The 28,000-nt window shown below is 39.2% G+C and overlaps 1 protein-coding gene across 2 annotated transcripts; it reads right to left on the bottom strand.

Annotated features, from left to right (window-relative positions):
- Positions 1 to 27,972, bottom strand: SETX (senataxin). Of its 2 annotated transcripts, none has more exons than XM_048053793.2 (26): positions 27,840 to 27,972; positions 27,183 to 27,326; positions 26,168 to 26,348; positions 24,641 to 24,851; positions 24,349 to 24,458; positions 23,590 to 23,809; positions 23,177 to 23,296; positions 21,577 to 21,748; positions 21,057 to 21,147; positions 15,646 to 20,202; positions 14,721 to 14,820; positions 13,879 to 14,055; positions 13,022 to 13,251; positions 12,332 to 12,499; positions 11,603 to 11,759; positions 10,660 to 10,761; positions 10,060 to 10,172; positions 9,435 to 9,506; positions 8,403 to 8,552; positions 7,791 to 7,898; positions 6,724 to 6,911; positions 6,273 to 6,365; positions 5,500 to 5,664; positions 4,922 to 5,020; positions 2,449 to 2,536; positions 1 to 1,896 (listed from the first exon to the last, which is right to left on the bottom strand). In XM_048053793.2, the coding sequence occupies exons 3-26, from the start codon at positions 26,345 to 26,347 to the stop codon at positions 1,093 to 1,095; spliced, it is 8,475 nt and encodes a 2,824-aa protein (XP_047909750.2). In that variant the 5' UTR covers position 26,348; positions 27,183 to 27,326; positions 27,840 to 27,972; the 3' UTR covers positions 1 to 1,092. The 2 variants fall into 2 exon arrangements, with proteins under 2 accessions (XP_047909750.2, XP_013049435.3); XM_013193981.3 differs by lacking the exon at positions 27,840 to 27,972 and adding an exon at positions 27,410 to 27,763.
- Between the last annotated feature and the right edge of the window lie 28 nt (positions 27,973 to 28,000).

Below are 28,000 nucleotides of genomic sequence, written 5' to 3'. Positions count from 1 at the left end.
TTCTTAGGAGAAATAATTCCACTTTTATTTGAAATGTTAATGATGCGAGGAAGACTTTCTTAAAAATAGTTTTTTTTCCCCCCACACCCCATTTTACTGGTTTTATTTTTTTTAAATCAATACTGTGGAAAGAATACAGTAATACCTAGAATAAACCGCTTGCCCTTTTTACCTGTGTAGATCTTCAAGAGCTCTATCCAAAGAAACTCAAGTGTCATCATCAATACGTGTTAACTAGATCTTTGCCTAAGATTCCACAGTCCTGTTGATTATTCATCACAAGGACTCACTGGGCCCAAACAAACCTCATAGGCTTTAATCTGCAGTTCGTGCTGCCGCTACAAGAAAAGGATTCCAGCTGACAGAGCAGCAGCGAGAGCAAAACTCAAGGCACATTTGTATAAATGAAAGCTCTTCTGTTCCTATAAAAACAGGCAATAAAATATACAAAATAAGTAGAATTATCTCCATTCAACCAATGTAAATCTGCCTTCAGTCTTCCCTGAGGCACTAGTGGAACATGAGGAAGACTCACTGTTACCACATTTTCAACATTCACTCTTCACTATTAAATAAATTAGTCTTACTAGTGCAAAAGGGAGAAAAGAATTCTGGCTGTTTTTTTTTCCTTTTTTGTGTGGGGACTTTTTTCATTTGTTTTATCTTTATTTCTTATTTTTTGCTTTGCTCCTGTTCTTCATAAAAAAAAAGTTACGTCACTAAGAAATATGCATTTGCACAAGGAAACAAGAGGCTATATATTTGCCAAGTTAAATCTTAAAATATTTTTGTATGCTGTACAAATATACATCATTAAACATTTACAACCTTAACTTCCTAGCTGACAAAATTCACTGCCATTCCAAGCAATGCAGCTGCCCATCTTTTCTCTTCAACAGCTCAAAGCTAGTAACTGTCAGGTACAAAGTCCCCTTCACAATTAGGGACTGGATGTGAAATAAGATGGATCTACTGACAGTAGCAGTATCACTGTAACAGAGCTGTACCAAATATTTTAAAATACATTCTTTGCTAGATAGAAACTTGGGAATAGACTTTCAGTAATGAGCCATTATTGGAAGGTACTAGAAGTCAGTGAAAGGTCTTTCTTCGCTTGGCACTGTTCGAGTCTGTGTTCTCTGGTGGCAGCTCTGATGTTCTCCTCGTTAAAGCACGACAGTCTTTGTTCCCCTTACTGCTATGACATTGACCTCCTTCATTGATGGCTTTTGAATTGTCTTTTGGTAAAGGAGCTTTCCTGTCACCCTCTTGCTGAGCTGCATAAGGCAACATGGAAGGCGTGTCACATTGTCCCATTGTTTGCTGGGGCTTCTTAGAAGTTTCTGTTCTGGAAATCTGATCCCTGGAAGCTGAGGTCACGTCCAGACACTGTTGTGACGTTGATCCTGGATTGCTCTGGGCTAACCGACTGCTGTCTTTTGGGACCTGTTCCTTCCCTTTTGTTTCAGTCCTACTGGCCAGACTTGCCAGCCTTGGGTCCCGTGGTTTCTCTTGATCAGCAGGGAGCGCTGCAACCTCCACCGGTGAGGAGACACTGGCTCGCCTGGAGTCTGCAGCCTGAGCCCCCTGCAGCTGCTGTGGCCCTCTGCTTGCTTGCAGCGCTGCATGGCCGGGACCAGCAGTGAGTTCCCATGGGCTGCTGGCCTCATTCGGGTTTGCAAGCTCACCCCTCTTGCTGCCGGAAGAACAAGCCTGTGCTGGAGGAGCCTTCTTTGCCTCTACTTTGGTGGGCGGCTGCCCAGCACCCCACTTCTGTGCTGTTGGTTTGAGCTTCAGAATCTTAACAGCATCTTTCTTGTAGCTTTTGTCTGACGTCTTGACAATAGCACCTCTCCTCTGAGCATCCTGAATCAACTCATTCCAGTCTTTATTTTCCTTTAAAATAAAGGAGAGAAAAAGACAACCCCACCCACACCAAAAGAAAATATTTATCAAAAGGAAATCAACACATATGGACAGAGGTGTCAGAAGATGCACAACTCCTTTAATCAAGGTACCCAAAACGTAATGGAAATCACTTATGTTCCTTCCGGAATGGAAGGATCTAAAGTTTCTTGTGCAAAACTCTGGCTGCTGTAACACAAGGAAAGTACTTTCAGCAATGAGTGAACTAATCTTTAAGTGACAGTTTCTGTATTTATGCAGGCCGAGAGAGTTCCCTCAGAGCATGAAACGTGGTTTTAATGCCCTCTAGTGGTGTAGCTAACAACCCTTGACTCAGAAAAAGAATAAAGATCAAGTACTGTAAGATATTAAGTCTATTCAAGAGCACTCCTTGCGCATTTCATTCGGCCTTTATAGTCCGCCAAATATGTAGTTCTTTTCCAGAAATATCTGTTTCAAAAAGTACAACTGAAGACACCTCAAGAACTGACTTGACCTAAATGGGTAGATCACAGATGATCATCTGATTAACACTGTACCTACCCTGAGCGTTTTCAGTCTTCCAAGAATGAAGAGGCTGAACCTAGCTCGGGTAATTGTAACATTCAGACGCTGAAGACTTGCCAGAAACCTAAAAGACAAAACAAAATTAAGCTCCTAAAATACTTCTTGAAAGAGACTTGTAAGTTATAAGAAAAGAGATAATATTCAGCTTAAGTGAAATGAAGGTAACAAAAGCAGTTACAGAGAAAACAGTTCATAGCCAACTTCCAGATCCCACTGCAGCGTCCCTGCTTCACATGCAGGGCTTTGCTTGAATTGCATTTTCACTCTTTAACCACTCTGATTCCTTGCAGGGAATTCCAGTTCTTTCCAACTCTTCCTATCAATGTTTCCTTTCTTAGTGCAAATCCACTCAGTGCCAACTGCTGCTTCCTCAAATGTTCCTCAAAGTACAGAAGACATCAACCTCACTTCACCAATCAAGACTAAGTTTCTTTTTGACTTGAACTGAAATAGATTAATAATATTTAGCACGATTAATGGGAAATTTTTTGCTGAAATACTGAACACTGGACTTGAATATTTTATTTCAAAGGTGACCTGCACTGGAAAAACATGAAGGAAGACTTGCTTTGTCATGCTTCAACATCTGAGAAGTATATTGCTTGCAGAAGAAAATTTTCATATTGTGATTATCAGAGTACCTAGCCTGTTTCTGTGGGATCACCAACCAAGGTACTAAAACCTAAACAGATAAATGTTTAGTGTATTCCTAAACACTGATTCCTCTTATGGCTTCTTTAACTAAGCTCCCAACAAATCTTCAGGATTTTTCAGAAAAGAAACACCAACAGTTTGTGAAACATTTCTTCTCTAATGAAAAAGCTCTCAAAATGCACAGCTTATTCTATACTAACAAAGTCTGCAATTCAAACCCAAGTTTTTGTACAACTTAATTTAAATAGGTACAACATCAATACCTGATACTGTGGCCAAGGCACTGAGACCTGCCATTCAGCAAGTTCACAACCCCTGAGCAAAGACTGAAAAAGTCCCAGAACCACCCCAGAGGATTTGGCCAGGGCATGAAAAAGGACAGAGAGGCAAGAAGAGGAGCAGATGAGTGGATCCAGCAGCACAGATGATTTAGTTCTATAGGTCTTCTGGTGGAGGAATGGTCTCAAAAGAACACTTAATATTCTTATAAGCTTTTAAAATTGAAAGATGACAAGATGATTGTCTCAGGAAAGGAAAAAAATCAAAAACTTTTATTTCTTGAGAATTTTCTGCTCTCTTGCAAGTTACCTTCAGAGTAAATTTAATACTGGACTAGCAACCTTGGAGACCAAAATACTTTGCTCATCTACAAGATGATCAGTAACGGTGATGCAAACTTTCCCACTGCACCTTGCCAATGACACCTGACCTTGTAACAGAGACGTCCAAGTCATCGGCACATACAGCTTCTAGGGCACTGTATTGCCAAAGCTTTATTACATAAACCTTCAGGGCAGTAAATTGGAAAGTTTTCTTCTGAAAGAACAGATAGAGGTTAAGTCCCAGGCCAGCCAAAACCATTGGCAGATTCTAGCTGCCGTCAGTTTCCAAACTCAATCAACTAGATTAAGACATCTCCAAAAAGCATCATTGCTTACTATACAGTTTGGGTCCTTTTCCTTCCCAAGGCAGCATGGGTCAGCACAATTACACGCCCTTTATCTAACAATTAGGAAATTACTATCAGAAAAGCTTAAATGGCTTAGCAAAACTTGGTGCAAAAACAAAGATTTCTGTTTATGTGGACAACTGTCGCATAGATTAACTTAAAAGCTAACACGCTATAAGAAAGCACATTTCTACTGCCATTTTTAAACTAAATTAACAACTGCTGTAGTAGTTTGGGGGATAAACAGCTTACTTGGTATCTAGATCCTTCTATTTCAGATGGGAAAATCCTATATAAATGATCAAATCTGCAAGCTTGAATCAGAACTTTCTGCAAATCTCAACTCAAGCCCATTGCTCTGTGAATCAAAGATTCAGCTGCTCTGATCACACTCCTAACAGCCTACGTAACTAGTCAGCAGTACTTTTACAGACAGAACGCTACATTATCAGTAAAGTGACAGTCACAAAAAAAAGGATTTAATTTTAAGAGAGCAGCATTCTGAAAGTTACAATATAGAACAAAAGATACAAAAAACTGCAGTAGTACTGCAGATAAAAGTTCTCAAGACCGATCCTGCCACAACAAAACAGTGACAGGCTAAGACAGACATGCAAATTCACCAGCATATAATGCAGAACAATGCTTAGCAATTTCCATGTCCCTTTTGTTTGGAGATCCCAATCCAGTAACATCAATTCGCGCATTACAGTAACTTCTAATCCTCTGGCTGTAGTGACTTGTTCTCTAATAACTTTTCTACTAATCATATTTAAAATACAATGGCAATATAGATGTAGAGTGTCATTAGATACGGGACTTGCAAAGCACTGAAAAAAGACATACCCAATTGATCCTCTAGTGCTGTTTGCCCGGACACACGTCACTATGATGCAGTCTTTCTCTCGTCCCTGGAATGCATCCACTGTATCTACTTCTCCTGGGCTGTTGAAGAAAAAAATATCGAACAGTTAAATTGTTAGTTGGATTTTTAAGCAACACGCTGACGCAAATGCCCTAAACTATTCTGAATGAACTGTCAAAATTATCCAGACCAAAGTTTCTGATTCTAAACTTGAAAAGATTTAATGTATGAACATAAAGGAAAATTTGCTTTTCTGAGGCCAGGATCATTGCTGAAAAGCTGTTTGGTTCCAGATAGGTTGGAACTTTATATTTTCTTTCAAGTCTGCTTTACTCAAAAAAGCAATATAATGAAAGCACAAATACAACCGGTAACTAAGAAAAGGCCATGTCAGTTTTAAGAGGAAAGGCTTGGAACGTCCCCGTCTGAAGGCCTAACCAAGTTCCGATTTTGGCAGTATAGAGAGAAGTTTGAGAGTTTTTGCTGTGATATTAGGAGGATGAAGAAAGAACCAGCAGGCAATAGCTAAGACCCATTTGAAACCTCATGGTTTCTTTACCTGTTATTCTTAAACACTCTGTCCAGTTCTTCTTGAATTTTCTTCTTCTGTGCGCTGTAAGGGGTAATTATTCCAATGCGACGAAGACCCAGATCCTTCCGTTTTTCTTTAATTGTTTTAATTAATTCTATCACCAGCTTCACTTCCTGGGGATTACTAAAAGACCTAGACAAGAAAGAATGGAAACATTAAAGAATTATGTCTGACAGCTTTCAAATTCGACTCTTTAGCCCAACTGGAAGACAAATTGTGAGTCAAAGACCCTATTTTGAACTTTTGGAACCCCCTTCATATATGTGCTCAAAGACCTTTCCAACAGGCCCTGACAAGGGACTAACAATGAGAAATGCTAGCAGTGAAGGGCTACGTTTCATGTTCCCTTAAAATTATGCAGCTTTGTTTGCCTTACAGAATATACAAAGGGGAGGACTGAGCATGCCATCTTCTGGCCTTACCAAGGCATGCAGCTGTGAAAAGCAAACGACTGTTTAAAAAAATAATCAGAAAGTCAAACTATTACTAGAGTTAGCAGAGACTGTCTGCTAGATGCAAGTGAATCCTGACAGCCAAATCAGGATTAAAACTAGTCTCATATAAAAATTAACACCTGCTTTTAGTAAAAAAAAAAAAAATCCATAAATTAAATCAAATTGAAAATGCAGTTCTAGTTCCCAATATGCATCAAGCAGCAATACAGGAAAGAAGACAATGCTTCTGCAGTTAACTGATGCTCAGCAAATCTAAAATTTGGTAGAGTGGATTGCAGGACTTACTCATTGTCTCGCTCCTCATGACCATCTCCTACATCAAAAACAAGATAGGGCTGGAATGGCCAGTCTGAAGAACATCTGTTCTCTTCTGTTGCTCTGTAAATAACAATCTTAACACTAAGTAACCACAAAAAATCCTAAAAACTGATACATTATTTATTTCTTATCAGTATAAGTTACCAGCAACCTTCAGCTTTTATCCAGAGTCCTTAATTTTCACTGTTACCTGCATATACTGAGACCTAAAAATCAACTCCGTGTAGTAAGGAATATGCTCCATTGTAAATGAACTAGTTAACTTAAGTATCTAGCATTAAAAGACAAAATGCAGGTTGTCTTCCATTAAGCAACTTCACCCACAACCTCAAGAGTTTTTAGACTAGAAAAAAATGCCGATTTGAAACCCTTCTCTGAAGTCCCCCCTGCTCAGAAATCAGAACGGAGCGCTACTCACTTGTCTGTCTTTAGAGCCCTTCCATAAACATAATTGGATGGGAAAAGGCAGATGTCAGGGTGCATCCTGTACTGCACAGTCAGCTGCACAACTGGCAGACTTCGTAAAACATTCTTCTGCACTTGCTCTTCCAGGTGTCTGTGCAGGCGTGCCATCAAGGACTGGTCGTAGCCATAATCTTGAGCTTTCTGCCAGAGAGAAAACGTGATTTCTGTGGAATTCAGTCCCGAACTAACACTAGGAATTTGCTTTCTGGACTTGAAATCATTTGGTATTTTCTTTTGAAGTTCTAAATCACTGATTAAATTACTTGCACTTCAGTTTATTTGTCTTACTAACTCGCTAGGTATCGCCAGCATAAATCTGAATTTTGTCAGTGCAGTCTTCAGCAAGAGAACTTTCCTTTCTGAGTCATAACATACTAAAATTTGAAGCGCAATAATAATGAAAAGCAAGATCTTCCAGGTGGGATCTCTCTAAACAAGCACTCAGCATCCAGAAAATTTGTGTTTCTAGAAAAGGCAGTCTGCTTTAACTCTTTTCTTTACCAGACGTTCAAAACACCTCCTTACTGTTGAATACAAGAAAGTGTTTCTGTATTTTCATCCTTAGAAGGCATCTGTAGGGTGAGGAAGTCCCCACACAAACAGGTAGTGTTCATCCTCCATTCCTTAAGGAACGTGATGCTGGCTGAAGCCAGCATTATATCACATAATGATATAACAGAGCCTGCAGCAACAAAATCCATCACAAAGCACTAAGCTGCACTGAAGTTTGTGTTGTCGTAGCTGTTCTTACTCGTGTATGAAATTAGTTTGAAGCTATGCCAGGTAAGCTACGGAAGTTGCACCCACACTTATACATTAGCTTTACTCAAACATCTGAAGGCAGCATTGATACGGTCTCCGCGTAGCAGACTAAACAAGAATTACTTGGCAGTGTAAAATGCAGTAATCTGATACATACTGTGATGTGCCTCCGAAGTTGTCTTTTACCCTTTTATATATTTTTCCTACTGTTCTTATATTATACCCAACAGATAGTAAGAAAAAAGTTTGAACACTTACTTCTGATTTTACAGTAGGAGGGAGCTGTCTGGGATCTCCAACAAGGATGAGTTTATTACAGCGATGAATCAGTGGAATCAGCGTTTCAACCTCACAGGACTGCCCTGCCTTTTGTATACATAAACAGGACAAAAAAGTAGAAGTTGTAAGAAAAAGAGTGGAAGCAAGCATGGTAAGTTTCCTGTAATACAGTCAGAATTAACTCTGGAATGCTTTTTAAGTTTTCTAAAAAAAAGAAAAAAATAAATAGAAGGATTTTTCCCTGATGAAAACTCCAAACAGACTTTTATTACTACAAAGGCAGAGTTTTCCAAACATAAAAATATAACCCAACCATGTAAACATCTCTACAGCATCACTTCAGCCACAATTTTTAAGTAAAAGATGTCTGCCATTAAAGCACCAAGGAAGTCAGCAGAAGCAGCAATTAGTAGTTACTTTTTCTTCTCATTGCGCTACGTGGCAGGACAGGCTGGTTACCAGATAAAATGTGGGGATGAGGCAGTCAACCCAGAACATATTATAACAGCAGCCAGTCTCAAGTAACCTAAGCAAAGAACGAGGCAGACTTTAAACGTGGAACAAGCTGCAAGTCTAAATAGCTTTACTGACCTCATCCACGATGACACAGCTGAAAGGATCAAGTCCTTGCCGCCAAAAAGCATACTCCATGAGATTTCCTCCGCTTGTGCTCAGCGTGCAGCAGATTATGTCGGACTCCAAGATGATATCTGCCTGTACTTTCTGAGAGTGTCCCCGAACCTTCAAGTACAACAGAACACCATGTCTCCTCTTTTCTTTTAGTGTTTTTGAATCAACTTAGAGCAATTTCTAACTGCCTGGACAATTCTAACTGCCAAACAAATCATTTGTATACATCAACCCAGTGGCACTCATCTCCATGACTACAAACAGAAGTCACAAAAGTCAGCTTGACTGTTACTCTCACTTCAAAATCACAGATTTGTGCTGTTGGGGTGGCAAACTAGAAAGAATCCCTTTACCTCTACCTTCTAGACACATCTGTGAGCAAAGTTTAGTTTGCCATCCCACTCGTTGCTCTGAGCCTCCACAACCCTAAGGGTCAGCATATTGTCAACCTTTGATTATCTTTTGCAGTTTTTGCTACTCAGCCTTAACGTCTGTTTTCTATCAGTACCGACTTCCACTTCCAAACCTCTCTCTTTCCACACCCAAAAATCTTCTTCAGCCACCACTTTTCTTAGAAAGGCTTAAACATATCTCAGCTCCAGTAGGACCACAAGGGACTTGAAAGCAGGGACAAAGATAGATCCTAGTACATGAGGATAGTGAGTACATTTTTATCATCTCCTTTGTGCAATATGCTGTATTTCCTTTTAAATTCACCCTCATCTGTTAAGAGTGAATCATCACATCCATTTTTTCCCCTCCCCAAAACAGAGCCAGAGCGCACCTGTATCTCACACCAGACTGAACATAACTTGCTCAGCTTATCTCCTTATCTCAGCTTATATCCTTATCTCTTTACTTACTACTTGATTTACAAAACGCTCCCAGCTATGTCAAATCCAACTCTACACCACACCACAATTAAAGGATACCGAGTATACAAATACATTAGCTGAGGTTTAATCAAGAGCTGCCCTGAAAATAAATTCCTACCTCCTTTAGTTGAGAAGCAAGCTGTTGTCTCTCCTTTGAAAGTCTGCCAATTTCATCATCTATCATTTGATTCTATGTAGGCAAAAAAAAAAAAGAAACCACATAAATATCAGGGATAATTAACACATTTGCTATACACCTTTTTTTCCTTCCATACTCAATACTAGTCTCACATTTCTGTGCAACTAGAAAAATGGTTTACCATTAAAAAAAAAAATCTACAATTTCAACATAAATGCCTATTTTTAAAGCAACTAAATTGAAAATTCCAAGTGTAAAACATATCCCAAAGTCTCAGATATTAGGTTGTCTTACTACTTCCATGTGAACAAAAACAAAGCTTTGAAGTAAACAATGACTTTAAATCATTAAGCCTTATAAATGTGGTTACACTGAAATTAAGTGGTGATAAAACCAAAAGATGACTATTCAAGCCCTAGAGCCATAGGTTCGATGACTGAGCAGCTGAAAATACTAGTGTAAACAGACAAAAAAATCCATGATATGAAACTTCCTCATTCCATTTCAGTCATAGCTTAAAGGAAGAGTTCTTTACTCTTGCAATACAATTTTGAATATAAAAAAACACGAACAGGATTAAAAATACTATCATCTTATTTATTACCTCTCTCTTTTCACATCTGTGCATGGCACGCTGACGAGACAGCATGTCCAGCTTTTGATCCAGAGCTGCTTTTTTCTTCTGAATATCCTGGTCACGGTCACCTGGCTTTCGTTCTACAAAAAATGAAGGAAAACATGTAGAGGGAATACAACAACTGTTACAATAACAGCATTAAGTCATTAAGAATGAATAGACAAACTCATTTTTTGTCGCAGTTTCCCTATTATAACCTTATTTGGGGCACTAAAATGAAGACAATACACTTTTCTTGATTCCAAGTGTAGCTCTCGAAAGCTGCATAACTGGATTGTTTAAAAGTGATGGCTTTAACACACATTTTAAAAAAAACATACAAAACTTAGCATTGCTTAATTTCTATGCTTTTGCTTAAATTTTAGGCTGTATGTAAGTTGACATTTTCCCAATAAGACTGAGAAAAATAATGCTTATGAAGCACTGTGGTATGACGTGCCATGCTGCGGAAAAAAAAAAAAATATTTTACCCAATCTACCTTCTTAAAGAGCACATCGTCCCAAGTGCACCAGGTACATAACATCATCCAGAAAACTGAATGAAAGTCTGATTTGCATGTTACTTACTCATTCTGTGTTCAACTTGCTTGTCCAGGCTAAAACCCCGGACTTCACTGTTGATCGATTTTTCAGCACCCAGTCGCACTAATTTGATATCACCACAGTTTCCTGTTTACAAAATCAGAGTCAAAAAATGTTTAGATTTCTCTAAGCACCTTTTCACTTTGGTTTGAGAAGAAAAAAGAAAATGTAATCATATCATGGATACCAAACAAGGCTTTTCCTTTTCTGCTTTTCAGGGGACCGCAACAATTTGTACTAATCTAAATGCAGGAACAGAAAAATTCAGTAATTCCATACTGAGAAAAAGAGATGTTGCCTATGCTTTAGTTGTGCTTAACCATTAGGAATGTTATCTTGAATCAACAAAACTACCTCTTATTCTCAGGCTTCTTATCTAAAATGTACAGAATTCCTAAGTTAGAAAATATTAGAGAAGTACCATTTAGTAATGCAGTTGGTATGGAATTAACTTCTGGTTAGAAAGAAAGTTCCCACCACCACCATCACAGACTAGATACCTTGCTCAGAACTCATCTGCTTTGTATTAGCCACAAACTAGAAGGTGAAAAAAGTGAAAGGTTCCGGCATGTCAAAATTTTCAGATCGTTTAGGGTGATAAGTGAATTCCAATTTTATTCAATACCATAGTAGTACTGTGTTCATATCCTTAAGGGGTACTTAAGAAGTAGTGACTTCATATTAATACTAAGAGAAAAGGGGCAATGTCTACATATAGACAAAGTACAATTTATTCTTTTTTTAAAGTATACCTTTCTGAAAAACAAATTAAAATCAACAACAGTATGCATGCCAGTTGTGTTCTGCAAGAGAAAACAGCTGCCTACAGCAACACAGAAGTATTATACCTAATCAATTGTTCCAGTTTCTCCTTCTGGTTTTGTCTGTCTAACATAGAAACAGATTTTTTTTTTTAAATAAACCATACCCAAAGGCTCTTGTCTGTTTTGGCATTTTTCCTTAAATGCAACGATGATCTTTTTCATGAGTTCATCAACTGCAGCATTGGATGGTGCACAAACTAGAAAACGGTTTGGCTTGATCTTGGAACTTGTTTTTTGAGTTGTTTTCTCATTCCTAGTGTTCTGTAGATTAATTAACAATAAACCAGAATAGGCTCTTTAGATTGTTTTCACTCATATTTTAAAAGCCAGACTGTATACTCATCTTGATCAGCATGCAGAGAATAGGTACTATTGTAATTTAATGTCTCTTAAAGCATACCTGCTGTTATTCAGTGTAAGGCAAGTCAAACATATAAATACTATAAGCACAAATTCCCTTCAACAATTATCTACTTGATGAATCCATTGAATGCTAACGTGAAAACAACTAAATTGGACAGGTCAAATAACACCCTTTAAAATACCTTAGTATTTTGATGTATTAATGTAGCAAATGTTAATACTACCAATTTACATGTTCAGCAAGAATGTTTTCTTCTAATTTTACCTTCTAAGATCCGTAAAACAAGTGTTTTCCAAAATGTCCAAAAGGTGTTATTTCCACCATTACAGCTTATTCAGTGCTGGTTTAATTCATTCAGCTTAACGAATTACACGGCTAGCAATTACCAGTGTTACACTTCCATTCAGCTATCACTGACTTCTATCGGGAAACCACACACCAGCACGATGAACACATCATATTCACCTACCCCTCTCAAGACACGAGACAGAAGTCCAACTATGGTTTTTGATTTCCCGGTTCCAGGTGGTCCATGAATGAGGCAGATCTTGGGAAGCCCAGGATGTTGCTTTACCATGGCATAAGCTGTCTCAATGGCTCTCTTTTGGTCTTCATTGTATTCATTCATGTAAAATGCCTGAAGGAAAAGACAAGAAAGAAAAATAATGAATTACCTAATCATGATTAAGCCTTCCACGCTCATTTTATATATCTTCAGAATGTTCCCCACCCCCTAGCTAAGACTCAAAAACTCAAAGGACAAAGCTTTTGATTCTACATTTCCTCTAGACTTATATCCGGTTCTGACTCAAAAGCGGTGATGAAGATTTTGTCTCCTCTACAAGACTTTAATTTGCATTACCTTCCCCATACTAAGCCTTATTTCCTGAACAGACTCCTCTACCTCTAGCAAGGGAGGGGTAAAAAAGAGAAAGCTGCTTACAGTGCAACAGAAACACCTGAACAAGTTCAGCCTTCTTCTTTATCCAACCAATCAACCAACTCTGAAAAACAGCCTGACTCAGTGCTTTTTTAAACTGGACTATTTGTACTTGGTTGTCTCCAAAATTAGCATGCAAAACCAGTTTTGCAGAACTCTCAGAAGCCAAGTGCCCACTTGCCATTTTTAACTATTGCTTCTCCTAGGTCCAGAACTTACAGCACTTTCCGAAGCTACAGGCAAGTCTCTTGGACAGAAATCATTGTAACTTGGATTTATGATGGGTTTAGCCAGGGGACTTCTGCTCAGTAGTAGTAGACCTTTGAATGTTCGTTGTGCAGTCACTAGGGAGCCGACCACTACGCACTTCACTTGTTTATTTATGAAGAACGACAAATTGCCTCGAGTTTGCACAGAAAGATGACAGACAGTATACGGTTCCTTTTGTCCTAAAGTGGGGAAAAACAACAACACATTAATTTAAAGAATGTTCAAAATGTTAACTGGAAGATATTCAAACAGGTTACGCAAAGAATTTGTCAGAATCAGGTGCTGCCTTCTATTAGATAGAAAACAACTAATTCTCGGGGGAAAAACACTGCTCTGTGAAATGGCTCTGATCATATCAGTCATTCCATTAAGCCAGACCATCGATGTTTTCATCAGGCAGCCCCTATTGTGATACTTAGGAAACCTGGTAGTTCACAGTGCCAGTTAGACAAGATTGTGAAGGTTTTATGCAATTATGTCACAGCAATTCATGGCACTTCGTATCGTACAGTACTGCACTCCTGAAGATGCATGCACAACACTTACTCATTAGTTTCTGCTGTAACACAAAGTATTAATATCTTCATTGAAGTCCATACAAAATGCATGAAAAGCTGGTCTGCAGCCTCAGTTGCTGTTTTGTTGGGTGGTTTTTTTTTTTAATAAAGCTTCTAGCACAAAATAGGCATGCTGCAGTGAAAAAAAACAATCTATTTCCTCCAAAGTAATTGCTATACTACAACCCTCTTCAGCCAGCTTTAACAAAAATAAAAATTGTACCTGGAAATGCTAGCCCATTTACTTACTAGTTAAACAGCCAGATGCACGGGAAAATCGTGTCACAAGACCAACGTGATTCACTAGATGGTCCTCCATCTCGCCGTCTTCCCCAAAGGCGTCTTTGCTCTTTTGGACCACCAAAAAGATTAAGTCATCCTCCTTTGGATGAAGCTGCTTTGCCAAATCACTTTCTCGAAAATGAGCTACCCAAAACACATTTAAAAGTTAGAGCTGTGCCTGTTTTCCTTTTATAACTACTTCTTGACTAGTGAAATGGTACAATTAACGTTATATATTTCAGTAATACCTACACCTGATAACTTTTGAAAGCTATAGCAAAATTCCATCCTTATGAACTTCATCCTGCACTCTTCAAGCTTGAACTTTGTAAAGGCAGAGCAAGTCAAGGAGAATTTTATCTACTAAAAGAAGTTACGTGGTGAGGTGGATATAAAACCAGGAGGTAGTACCACCCAGATTCCTACTACAATGCCGCTCCAATTCTATGACTCAAGATACCACTTTCAGAGCAGAAGAACTGTGGCAGCAAACAAAATGTGTCAGGTTAGCCAGGTGTCAGGTGCTAGGAAATACACCTTAAATTCACCCAGTGAATCTATACCCGTATTTTAAAAAAGAAAAGTTAAATATCAGGGCAAAAAATAAGCTGTCACCCAATCTTCCTAAGATTCTTTTAAATTCACATAAGCAAATTGCCAAAGGTACTCATGCTTATGTCTTGTACTTATGTCATGTACTTATTTCTACCTCTATGTGCTAGCTCATTAATAGGCACTATCTACTTGAAAACAAAAATAGGGTTTTAATTAAAATAATAATTTAAAAATAAAGAAAAAATAACTCTTACCTATAAAATCTGCCGTATTCAAGTCCGCACAGAAGTTCTGTAAGTGGAAGTAGTAACTCTTCTCTCTTGTCTTCTGGTTTTCTACCCACTCTTGTGCCAGCTGCGTATTAGAAAGTAAAAGGACATAAAAATACTTAGAAGGGTTTAGTGATTCAGAAGCATAGCTTATCATGACTCAAAGAGTAAAAATACTAGGAAGAAATAAATTAAAGCTAACATACTGTCAAAGACATAGAAAAGTCTTACCATTTCCTTTCAGCATATGCATACACATTACATATAAACACATACACAGCAAGCAAAATGCTTTTATTTTTCCTGTCATTTTGAATATACCTTCCTTACAAATCCCTTCAAAACAAACATGGGTTTTCCCTGCCTTGCATTTTCACCTTAAATACCAGCATCATCCTGATACCGTCTTCATTTTTTAACATATTTCTACTGGAGAAGTAATGCAATGACTGAGCTTAAAAGCATACAGATTTTAATTGAAGAAACAGTGCTTTCTATTAAACTATAAAATTGAGTTGTTTCAAAAAAAATTACTTAGATTAACCTACCCTCCCACACAAGTTCTCAACATGAATCAAAACATGACATTCTTATTCTTTTACAGAAGCTGTAACTGAAAAACAATTTCGAAACAATTTTTGTTTCTAAAACAAAAATTGCTGTTTTAAGCTTTAAATACTATAAAGAGGAACAACTTTCTTTTTTCTTCCTTTTACATGTTACTGTGGATGGATACAAAAAAAGCCCTTGTTATTTGCCCTAAATCATTGCTCTATTCAGATGTGTATCTGAACCGACCAAGGTGACATGATTTTCAGAACATAAAGAAATGTTTTACATTCCCTGTTTATCTCTTTCCAAAGTTTACTAGGGTTAATGAAAAGAAACCAAGAACTAGATAGCTACTTACTGTTTCAAAGGCATTTAGCATCATCAAGGGGAAAAATGTATTAAAGTAGTCATTGTATCCCTGAAATCTGATAGGAACAGAGGCCACTATGGATTGCAGGAGATTACTTGGAGGTCCAAACTGGCTGGAGTTCACAAACATTTCGTAAGTCCACTTTAAGACTTCCTTGACAAAAATACTGTGATCACGTTGCTGAGCACCAAGAAAGGAAGAATATTCTTCTCGGACAGGCCTTCTAGACATATTTGAAGCATTGTTGGTATGTACATTTCGTGACTGGAGAACATTTCCAGAAACACAGGGTTGAGGAATATTACTGGAACTTGGAGTCTTGAATGTTTGATTTCCTGTTGGTAGAGCCTTTACATTTGGTGGTCTTACCACAGGTTTTGCTGTGTTCACTTTGTTTTTTGGTGTTGGTGGTTGTTTTTTAACATCTTCGAGATCCTTGCTGAAGGCTGCATTCCGCGAAGAACTTACCGAACTGAAAATTTTGGTAGTGGAAGGCTTTCGTGTTTTAGGAGGTGGCAGGGCAGGCGGCTTGGCAAACAAGTGATCTGATTCTGAATTGGTGGATGAATGTTTACTACAGTACTCTCCTGTTTTTTCCACTTTTTCCATACAGTCTTCGTATTTACATTTCACAGTAGTCGAGGGTTCATTCTGCTGAAGCTTTTCAGCAGTTTCTACTTCCATTTCCTCTGTTTTTTTACTAGCAATAGAAGTATCTTCAAAATCTTCCTCCTGGGAACACAATTCCATATCCACAGGATCTAACTGAGTTAAAAATAAATCATCATCCTCCTCCTCACTGTTTTCACTTGGTTTACATCCGTTTTCATTTGATGTTACCATCTCAAACTCAGGCTGGACAATGCAACCTCTTTCTGAAGAGCTATCTTTATCTCCAACAGCTGCAGCAGAACACAGACTTGAAACCATAGGTACCGGAGAAACCACCACATTGCTATCCTTTGTTTTTCTGTTTGAGTCTGAAGAACTAGGCATTTTCGAGAGATGCGTGGTTTGCACAGCCTCCTTCTTCCCAGAAACACTTTTAATTTGTTCTTTTTCACTGGCAGAGGGACAATAGGTCTGCTCCATTTTTTTCTCTTTTTGCATTCCAACAGCTCCTTCAACAGGTGCCCCATCAAAAAAATTAGCCTTTTGTTTCACAGACTTTGTATCCATTGTGCTAACTTTTTTGCCTCTGCTCTCAGAACTTCTGGCAAAATTTTTCACTCTAACATTTTTGTTGGGCCTTGTCTGCCTTAAGAACTGAAGATCTTGGCAGGCTAGCATTTTTTTGTTATTTTTTATAGACAAACTCTGAGGTGCAATTAGTTTAACCTTCTGCTTCATTGCAATTCCAACTTTCCCTGCAGCTTTACCATAGCTACGCAATTGAGCTAGACTCTCTAAAGAGCGCTGGGACAATTCAAATGCTTTGCGGGGTGCCTTTTTCAGCCCAAGTTTTTCTACAGTTGACGTTGGTGCAGGACACTGACGAACTTTCTTCGGAGGAACCACAGCTGGTAACGTCCTGCCAGGTTGAGCATTTTTTGATGTAATTTGAAGCAGTTTTTTAGTTTGTGCTGCTTTAAGAGCCATTGTTTTAGGACTTCTTTGGATGGTTCTTGCCACCTTAGATTTTGCTGTATTCTTACGTGGGCTCACAGTATTTTTCTTAAGTGCCAACTTCGAAGCTAAAGTGATGTTAGAAGTAGATGCTCTGGGTTCAGTCGATTCTGCATTCAGACCAAAGTCTTTGTCAACAGTGCTTTTGTCTGTAAAATTCTCCAGTTGATCTTTTGCATCTCCTTTACCAGAAGATTCTTGCAATGTTGAATTAGCTACTTCTTCTGTATTATCAGCTTCTTTCGGACAAGAAATATTATTTATCTGCTTTTCTGTCGAGTCTGCTTGTTCCATATCGTCATCACTTATGTAATCTGTATCATAACCCCATTCATTTGTGTGATCCTTCACTGAGCTATCTGAATGACTATTATCAACCGATGTTGAAGCACAGTCTTGTTTATACTCTTGAGTTTCTTCCATGCTATACGCTTGAGTATCCTGCCAAACTGAAAAGACATCAGCTTCTGTTTCAAACTCAAAGTACTGAGAGTCACAGTCTTCAAGTGGCAAGGGAGAGCTTGGCATCTTCGATTCTAATGTATTATCTTTAACATCACGCTGCACTTCTGATAAAGGCTGTTTTTCAGGACACACATTTTCATTCTTTGTTTTTGTTTCCTCTTCGACAGTGACACCTTTTTCTTCATCAGAAGAGTCTGAAATTATAATGACTTCATTGTCAAGGCAATCTGCATCACAGGGAGACTTGTTACTCTGGGCATCGTTGGAAGACCTTACAGCACCTTTCACTTTCCTTTTAATATCACATACATTATGATGTATTGAGCTTTCTTGATTTGAATCGAAGGGAAAATTGACGCCTTTTGCATATGCAGCTAAAGATAATTTACTAAGATCTGCATCAAGCTGTGAATCTGTTAAAGTATCTTCAGAAACCATCCTCGCAAAATCCTTCTCTTTCTTCCCCAGTGAATCGCTGTCTCTCCTGAAATATTTTGAAAATACTAACTTGTCATTTGATTCACTCTTTATTGCTAGTGGACTGATCAGAGCAGTGTTGGATACATCCCCCTTACTTTCAGAGCTAGATGGCACATGACCACTCGCCAAATTTTTACCTTTACAGCATGTCTTTGAAATTTGACCATTGCAGTCATAGTTAACTAAGTCACCTAAGTTAGCCTGTCCCTGGTCTGAAGTTTGCATGGCAGGGTCTTTCTTAAACACAGATGTCAAAAATGAACTTGATTTTTCTTGAGTGGATACTTTTTGCAGTAAGGTGTCACTAATCCCTGAAAGCAAAACATCGACACTTTTGTCTTCTTGCAAGCCAGGCTCATTTTTAGAGGAGCTGAGGCAGTCTAATGGCATCTCTTTTGTCTCCTGTTTAACAGGAACCATTCTGTATTGAAAAGCACTTTTCTCCTGCATACTTTCAAAACTCCTTGAATTATCTGCTGATTTTCCATCTTCATACATGGTATTCACTCCCTGATGTTTAAAACAATCTTTTCCGGTGCACAGACCACCAGTGCAACATACACGTTGGTCTGCTTCCGCTGCGCTTGTTGCTGAACTGCAGCTTTTCAAATCGTGTGGCGCCACTAGAGGCATTAGTCCTGGAGGCCATTCAGTTTTCTGTACCTTCATTTTCAAACTCCTAAGCCTATGTGCATCTACTTTAAACTTTGATAAGGAACCAAGAGACACATTTTTCTCCTTTACATCTGAACTGTAAACACATTCCGGAGAACCACCACTACTTTGAGCAGACAGACGCATTGGTGTTACAACAGGTTCTGCTTCGCATTTGTTTTCCAGCTCTCCAGGTCTTCTGAAATCCGAACACTGGGCATTTGGATTAAAACACCGATTATCCATACCACAGTTCCCTGACACAAGATCATTGTTCCTATTTTCCTTAACTTTCCCATACGTTTCTGTTGTGAAAGAGTTCTGTTTGCATTCCTGAGGTGTCATGTCATTCGGTTCCTTTTTAATATTTACCGACAGGCAGTTCATGGATGTCCAAGATCTTGAATTTCTAGGTGCATCTTTACATTCCTCTTCCCATGCAATATTTCTTCTAGTGAAAGAGTTCTCTTGACAATCTTCATCCCCACCTTCCTTTGCCATGAAGGCAAATGGTGAACAAAGGCCATCTCTGCCATGTACACCCATCTTATATCCATCACCAGGTACAGACTTCTCTTGCTTCACAGAAACAGTAGGCAAAGTTGTAGAGTTTGCATTGTTTTCCACAGGTACAGAGGCATTTAACGCTCTGCCCTTCATACTTCTTATAACCTGCTTTAAACACATTTGTAATTCCTGAGTTTCTTGGATGTTCAGCTGCCAACCTAAAGACAGATTTCCTCGCAGAAGGAGATTGAGTTTGTCTAGGTATTTCTTGCAAAGAGCATGCTGACCGATTTGATAGCCTTCTCTAAGAAGGCTGCGTATCAACTGTACGCAAGCGTGCTGCACAGAGTTAGAAGCCTGTGAAGATGGACTTCTCGCATGGCTTCCAGATGCTTTTTCAGCGCACCGTGTAAATGCTATTGCTGGAAGCTTAGCACATCTCACCACCGCTTCCACCCATTCTTGTGAGCTAATCCACAGCAAATGCAGGCACTTTTTATTTCTGTGCAGCTCAATAATTGAGACCAGGATCAAGAGAAAAAATTCAGAGACTTTGTCGCACTGCCGGATTCTTTCATTGAGAATATCTTTGATTTCCGAGCAGAGGTAGTGAATGACCTCTACTATGTATGCTACACCCAAGTCCTTGAGATCCATAAGTGACTGAACAAATGGGATGAACCACAGAAATGTGCTGTGATGAACACGCATATCTCTGCCAATATCAGATTGAAGCACACTAGCCAGTGTTTGCATATCTTCATACATATTAGGGCAGTAGTCTGGACAAATGGCAGTTTTCCACCCAGTATCCTGAAAAAAAAAATTACCATGCATCATTATTCACATCTGCACAGTTTAATCTGCCTATTTGTTTCCTAACCGTGTTACTTTCTCTCAAATATGTTAATTGATAGCAGATCTCATATCATAAATCAAAATTAAATGAAAGACAAGAAATCAAGATGGAACAAACACAAGAAAAATCAGTTCTTAAAGAGTAACCTAAGAAGTAAGTGCAGTGTTGGATTTCCTTTAAAAAATAATTTAGAACCCTCCAAATATATTATCATACTGGCATAATTTAACCTCAGATAATCAGGTACACTACATTTAACGCCTTTAAAAGATATTATAAATACAATGTTCCAACATTAAGAGAAGAACACACAGATGTTTCTTCTGCTTTTGAAAAAACAAAAAAACAGCACTACAAGTTATGACAATTTTGGAGAACATTTTAAGTATAACACTTTACATGCCATTACTTCATATTCAATATATATATTTTTTTTTAAGTTGCTGATTGAGTTTTTGTATTTTACTTTTTGTTACTCAGTATTGTACTTGAATTCAGAGTGTTCATGGAGGTACCAATGTTTGTTTCAATCTCAATACCAGTTTAGGGGCTTTAATAGTATCTCTGCCCAATTCACAGACACATTCTTCTTTCCTCTCGTAGCCTGAAAGTACCAGGCAAACAAGGAAGTGGCCACATTGGCTGCTCCTTAACGCACACAATAGTGACTTAATATTCTTGATTTGCAACATTATGAACATTACCAGTAGAAAGTGAACATTTCCTTCCATATATTATAGATGATTTAAATTGACAGTGTCATTCAGTGATCAGAGTTCAAAAAGCAAGGCAATCAGATTTTTAATACCTTTTGAGGCTTTTCTGTGTTATAATTATATACAATCTGACTGCAAGTAACCATTTCATCATCGTAGTCTGGCTCCGGTTCAGGTTTTGTCCTAAGAAGAAATACAAAAAAAAAAAAAAAACTATGTCATTTCACTGAAAATTCTGTAATTCTCATAATTCTGTCAAGAGTCTCATACATGACACTCTTCTTTAAACTCAAGTGCAAGTTGGTTATAACATTAAGCACTGAACGGTTAGCAGCCCTCCTGATTCAGGAAAAAATCCTGAAAAGTATACCAGGCATCAAGTAGTCAAAAGGAAGTATGCATATTTTTTGAAGTAATCTCAAGTTTTATTGGCCCTACCTCAACTTTTCATTGCTTGAAGCTGGCACGACCTGATTTTCCTCCTTGCCACTTCCCTCCCCCCAGCGTAAATTAAGGCAGCACCAACAAGGAAACCAAGACCAAGCTGCTATGTTACCTGATATTAAAATCATAAAATCATAAAAACTGTTCTAGTATCTTACTGAAACTGACCTCTTAAAGCTATTGCGTATATTTTTTATTTCATTGTTGTAGCTCACGCTGTTGATAATGGTTTGAAAGGCTTGGACAGGATCAATAAGCTGACCCCATACTTTAGATCCGAGCTGATCCAAAATAACCATGAAACAATGCAGCGCTGGCCAGAAGGGGTCAGTAGAATCATCTGAAACATACAATAATATTGGCAAAAATTGAAATGCAAGAGGCCTGCACATTCTTGGACTAAGCTCAAGGTGAAATTAGCGGTTTTTCATTGTTTAGGTGTGTTTTTTACTAAACACTAATATAAGTATGTAAGTTGCAACTATGCTTTTTAACCCAGAGAAAGAAAAAGGAGGAGGAAAAAAAAAAAAAATCAACTTCACTTATCCATACAGGCAGACACGTGCTTGTCGTATTTAATCAACAGGAACCTGGATAACTATTATTAGCATTTCCCTACTCTATAAAACGGATTGTTCCACACTATTTTTTTGCCGTGTTATTCTAAGAAGCAAGTACTACTTACATGCTGTGACAATTTATGTTTCAAATTTAAGATAGAAGCAATTCACTGTCCTTCATCTGTGTTAATCCTTCTTTATATAAGGTGAGATGATATCCTCGGACATACTAAGCTTTTAAAGACCTAGTTATTTTCTCTAAGAAGCAGCCCCACTCTTGAATTCATGTGCCGTTCTAGAGCTAAGCTATGGCACACGGGCTGCAAGGACAGCACAAGGGCTACCAGTCTAAATTCTGAAGCCTACATTTCCATCTCTAAAATTGGTTCCCTAAAACTCAAATGCCTAGTCAATCTGGGCTTGCAGTAAAGCTCTGGAAGACTCATCATCATCTGCCAACAAACAACTCTCAGAACTTTCCTGACACGTAGGGTAGCTGGTAAATGCCTTGCAGTTCTTGGCACTATTAACATTTGCTAGGCAGCTCATAGGTTCATCCTCCTTTTGTTACCATTGCTAATTATTTCTTAATTTAAAAGGCCTACGTTGCAAAAAAGATGATAAAAAATGCAGAACAATCACAGCTTGAAATCAAGATATACGTACAAAAAAAAAATCTCCAAGTTTCTGAAGAAGCTGTTAAAAACAAGTTTTCAGTTTTCCACAATACATTGCAAACGTTTGGGGAGTGGGACACGACAAAAAGGAAGGATAGACAAGATGAACAGAAAAGTCAGTTCTTCAAGCCAGTTCAAACAAGTCAAAAGGTGTTTCTGTATTTTAGGGCTCAAAATAGAATCTTCAAGCCATAGTGAAACGTTCACTCCCACACAACCTGTATATTACATGAAAATAATGTGGTAGAAATGATTAATTTGTCCTCTCAAAGCACTACCATCCTCTCTCCAACAAGGAGTTTGTTTTGAATGTAGTTTTACAGTATTTTTAAGGATTGTCCAAATATTGCAAAATATTATCCATCTCCCAGAAGAGAAATAAGCGTCATGGCTGAGATTTTATCAGCTCAGCACTACACTGCTAAAAATGTCCTCAACTAAATGATAAAGTTCTATAGAAAATAACAGAAAATGATAAAGGTGAAAAATAGACCAGGAACTGCTTTAATCTCAGCAGCCAAAATTAGTTACCATCTGCTTCTTTCTCCATGGTGTGAAGTATTGACTGCATGAAATCATTCTGTTTGTCTGGGCCCAGCAACAAGGAGTCCATAGCTTGTTCTTCCAGCACCGTGAGCAACATACAAATCCCTGAAAAACAAACAAACAAACAACCTATTTCTGAAAATTTGTCCAAGTTTCATCAAATCAAAGCACCACTAGTTTCCGAACATCACTACCAGTGTAACACTTGACCAAAGAGATCAGCAGCAGTGTGAAACTAAATACCACCTCACTACTGAAGTTGTGCAACGTTCAGTTTTCCCATTTGACACTCCCCAAAATAAACAGCATCTACTTGAAACAGTAGAGCTCTGACTTGAAGTGCTTACCAGATGACAGTGGTTACAGATAAGAGTTCATTTCTGATCAGAAATACTCACCTAGCCAATAGTTCTTGTAGTTGGTAGTATCATATAAATGAGCAGGCAGAAGGATGAGTTTACCCTTTTCAATCATTGAAGAGCTGTAAATATCTGGACTTTCAAAAAGCCCCAACTCAATGACTTTAAACAAGCAAGCCAACACTTCCTGTAAGTCATAGTAGTCATCCCTGTCAACCTTCCCTAAATTCCTTGCAGTTAGAATGGCCCACCGACGAATCTAAGAATTAAAACAAAAAACATAAATCAAGTACAAATTAAGATCACAATGCTGCACAATTAACAGTCACTGCTACTACAAACAGGACACCGTATTTTTTTAAACCAGTATTTATTATTTGCATAACCGTATACTACAACAACAACAGTTGAGTTGTGCAGTTGGAAGAGGACACTTGCCACTTCTTGTCTAGGTGGAATCATTCTCTGAGCTGAGAAGCTCTAAGAAAATACTTGCTGAAACTGAAGTTAAGTACAATACTACTAAATCTTTTACCATTTCTAAGGGCAACCTGAAATTCTTTACTTCACATTGGTGTCCAAGCCAATCTTAGAAACAGTACAACAGTCTTCTGTATTTCAGTAAGAGTAACTGCGCTCCTACTGAAATCTCATTTTTGTTTACACTCTTCAAGAAAAAGACAGATCGAGCATTTAACATTCTGAATGTGAACACTTTCTTATCTTTTTGTTAAAAATAAGAATTTGTTCTGATGTTATTTAAAACTAAGTTTTAGCGGAACAGAAAAAGTAACTTACCACTTCATTCGGGTGTACCAAAAAGAGATAAATTCCTGGATATTTTTCAAAGACCTGAAAGGAGTCGTGACTACGTTCCATTCTACAGAGCACTTCTACACAAAGCTCACCTAAAAGGAGAAACACAGTTACAGTAAGAACTTACTTATAAGCTCACACAACAAAAAACAAATTCAACTGCTTGATAAAAACAAAAAAAAAGGTACTTTGGTTTAGCCAATATTTGTTATTTTTTATCTCCTACAATACAAACAGCACCATGCCTTCCAACTATTTGCTATAAGATACATACTGACTTTCTCATGCAGCAGCAGATACGGGTATTTCAGTATTTCTAGAAGGGGCACTCGCAGGTTATTCTCAAAATCTGGACCTACGTAACCAGACAGCTGTGTCTCTCCATTCTCATCCACTATAAATAACTCATCATCTTCTCCAGCTTCTTCTTTCATGGATTTTCCTATGTGGGCTATGAGACGGGAGGTTTCCAATTCCCACAAAACCTATTCAGAAGAGGGGAAAAAAGAAATATAAGATTTTATTTTATAAGGAAAGCAAGTAAGGACATTTATTATTATATGCAGAAACCCTGACTAGATTTTCGAAACCTACAATTTCATTTTGAAAAGTTTCTTTCCAAGCATGCTGTGAAAAAGTTTTGACACGGAATTCAGATTGCATAAATCACAACATTCTCACTTCAGAAATAAGATTATAAAGTGATTAAAGAAAAAGAGAGTGGCAGTCAATCTTCAAGCTTTTTTGTATCTCTTAAACAGCTTCAATAATTATTTCAGGCCATAGATTACACATAAAAATTTTGTTCCATTGGCCAACATAAAGAAGCTCACGGTACAGAAGAGTCATACTCCAAAATAGGGAAAAAATGATTTTAAGACATTGCCTTCTCATGTATTTTACAATGTATCAGTGGAAGGGTGTAACCAATACAAGCAGACTGACTGCCTTGCTGAATATTTGTACAGGATTCTTCTCACATAGTATTAGCCATCTAAAGCAAGTGCTCCTATTAGAAATCGAGTTATTTCCTACAATCAATACAAACACAAAGGCACCTTCAGTGGTCCAGTTGCCCCAGTCTTTGCTCAGGTGAGATTGCCCTCCACAGATATGCATGTTTGTGGACTTCAGAGAAATCTGGCTTAATTTGAAGAGCACCTGCACTACAATTACTTAGCTATGAACGTTCATTTTACATACATATATACACATGCACCAACACATGAAAATAAGCTTTCCAAAATATGAAACTTGATGTTAATGAACAGCTTATAATAAGAGTTTTGGAACGTTTTTGATTGTTTTTAAATTACACAGTCTCACATGCTTGCTCACATGATCACAGCTCTGAAATTCATTGTCGCAACCATGAATGAGAAATGAAAGCAAAACCAGACAAGGAACAAATCTGAAACTGAACAGAAACTGAGGAAAGGAAGAAAGAAAACACCTTACAAATAGAGCAGTTTGTTTGGCAGCTGGTCTCTTCTCTTTCAGACCTCAAATCACCACACCATGAACAAGGTTCAAACTGTAATGTCTAGTCAGAAACTTGCCAACACTCTTTTAGTTACTGCTAATTTGAATATATGCAAAACAAGCAGGTCTTCTCTTGTAACCCAGTACAAAAAAAGCACGGATAATGCAAGATACCATATTCCCCCAAACCAGTAAGACAACCCGTGCACAAAGCTCCCCCGTACGCTGAGGCCAGACCCCAGAAGCCCCTTCTGAAATTTTCCTTCACTTCCAAGTTCTCCTTGCTCAGTCAAGTGCAGGAGTGAAAACACTTGATTACCTCATGCAAGCTTTGCAATTTCTCCCTTGCTTTGTGGTATTCAACCACACACTCCAAGCAGTAACAGAGGTCATCGTTGGATCCTTCAAGATCTTCCGGGGACAGCCGTCCAGAAGCATAGCACTTCAGGTACTCAGTGGCATCGGGACCACTGGGCGTACACCATCGACATGTGCTCATTCTTTAGATGGAAAGAAAATGATCAACAGAAGACTGAAGACAGAGCGGCCAAGCACTTCCTTTCAGCCACAACAGTACCTCATTTTCAAATGTAACGAGCGATGCAGTGATTCATGCAACTCATTAGCTGCACACCTGCTTATGCTCTTGGCTGCTTTTATATCACACAGGCAAGTGCAATTAAACAAAGAAATACAGACTAAAGCTGTAAAAAAGTTACGGGAAAAGGTCTGCTGCATGGCAAACATTATAAACAGAGCACTGTGAAGAAATCGCATTACACAATTTTCAAACTACCGAACAGCAATGCATGAAAATTTGCTTTACGTACCAGAAAGCCCCTGTTCAAGCTTGTGCACTTTCAAGAAGCACAATGCTAATTTTCAATCTGTCACTTTGCTGATACCTACGAAATCTAGGTCTAGTAAGTACAACGTTTAATTGGCTTTTTTCTTAGTCTGCTACTAAAATTTATAGGTCAACAAATCCCTGTTGTCAAAAAGGGAACGATATTTATGCAAAGCTTTCCAGTCTTTATTATTATCGTGAGAAAGCATCATAAAGCCCTCACCACAACCTGCATTCTTCAAAAGCAGTTTCTTCACCAAAAAGCACTACAGGCATCCCAGATCACACCAGTCTAAAAAACTCAGAGTACTGTAAAAGTATGAGCACTTGGAGTGACTGTAAAAACTGAACAGTGGCAATTCACTGGTATTTACCACAACAAGGAACGCAAAAGAAGAATCAAGATAAAGCTGAAAGATGCGTGTCCTCACGTGTAACACACCCAAAGGAAAATAAAACAGAACAAGAAAGCGATGTGGTTGTTTACCTTTGGAAAATGATGGGACTTGCTGTGCAGGTGTTCTCCGGTCACATGATGGAAAAAAACCGTGTTGCCCTGCAGCTAGTGATGGGGGTTGACGCCTTCAGCCATCCGTGCCCTGGGTAACCGTAACAACTCTATTTCGGAGACCTTGAAGAGAACGGTAACCATCAGAAATCGGCTCAGCTGTTGTGGCATTCAGAGGAATAGATTTATCTTCACGTTAAACCGACCCTTTGAGCTGCCGAGCGCCCTTCACGCCTAAGCCGCCCCCCTGAGACGCGGGCAGGGCGCTGCCGGCCCCGCTTTGTGCCGGCGGACCCGGGAGGGCCAGGGCGCAGCCCACCAACAACCGCTGGGACACGGCCCGGCGGGACGCCAGCGGCACCTGCGGGAGCAGGCGGAATCCCCGCCTCCCGGACACGCTTTAACGGCCGCCCGCCGCAGCGCCCGCCCTGCGCGGCCCTGACAGGAACCGGGGGCGGCTTCCCACCGGCCAGGTGCCGCCCGAAGCCCCTCACAGGCCTCCGAGGGATCTCCGGAGAGCGGTGCCCGGGGCCAGACCGGGCCCGGCTGCACCTCCCCGGGAGCCGAGCGCAGCCCGGAGCCCGGCCCGCGGGGTCAGGACCAACGCCGGGGCCGGCCGCGGCTCCCTGCCCTCACCTCAGCTCCCCTCAGCCGCCACCGCCCCCCGCCATCGGCCGCCCGCCGCCGCCGCCCCCCCGAGCACTTCCGGGCCGCGGCCGGAAGTGGGCGCTGGAAAACCAGGGCGCGCGGGGCGGGGGCGGGCTTCCCTCGATGCCCCGCCCCCTCCTCTTGGCCCC

This window comes from Anser cygnoides, chromosome 20, assembly GCF_040182565.1.
Source record: "Anser cygnoides isolate HZ-2024a breed goose chromosome 20, Taihu_goose_T2T_genome, whole genome shotgun sequence".
Classification (NCBI taxonomy): domain Eukaryota; kingdom Metazoa; phylum Chordata; class Aves; order Anseriformes; family Anatidae; genus Anser; species Anser cygnoides.
Note: the sequence above shows the minus strand (reverse complement) of the source record. Positions and strands in the feature narration are given on the sequence as shown.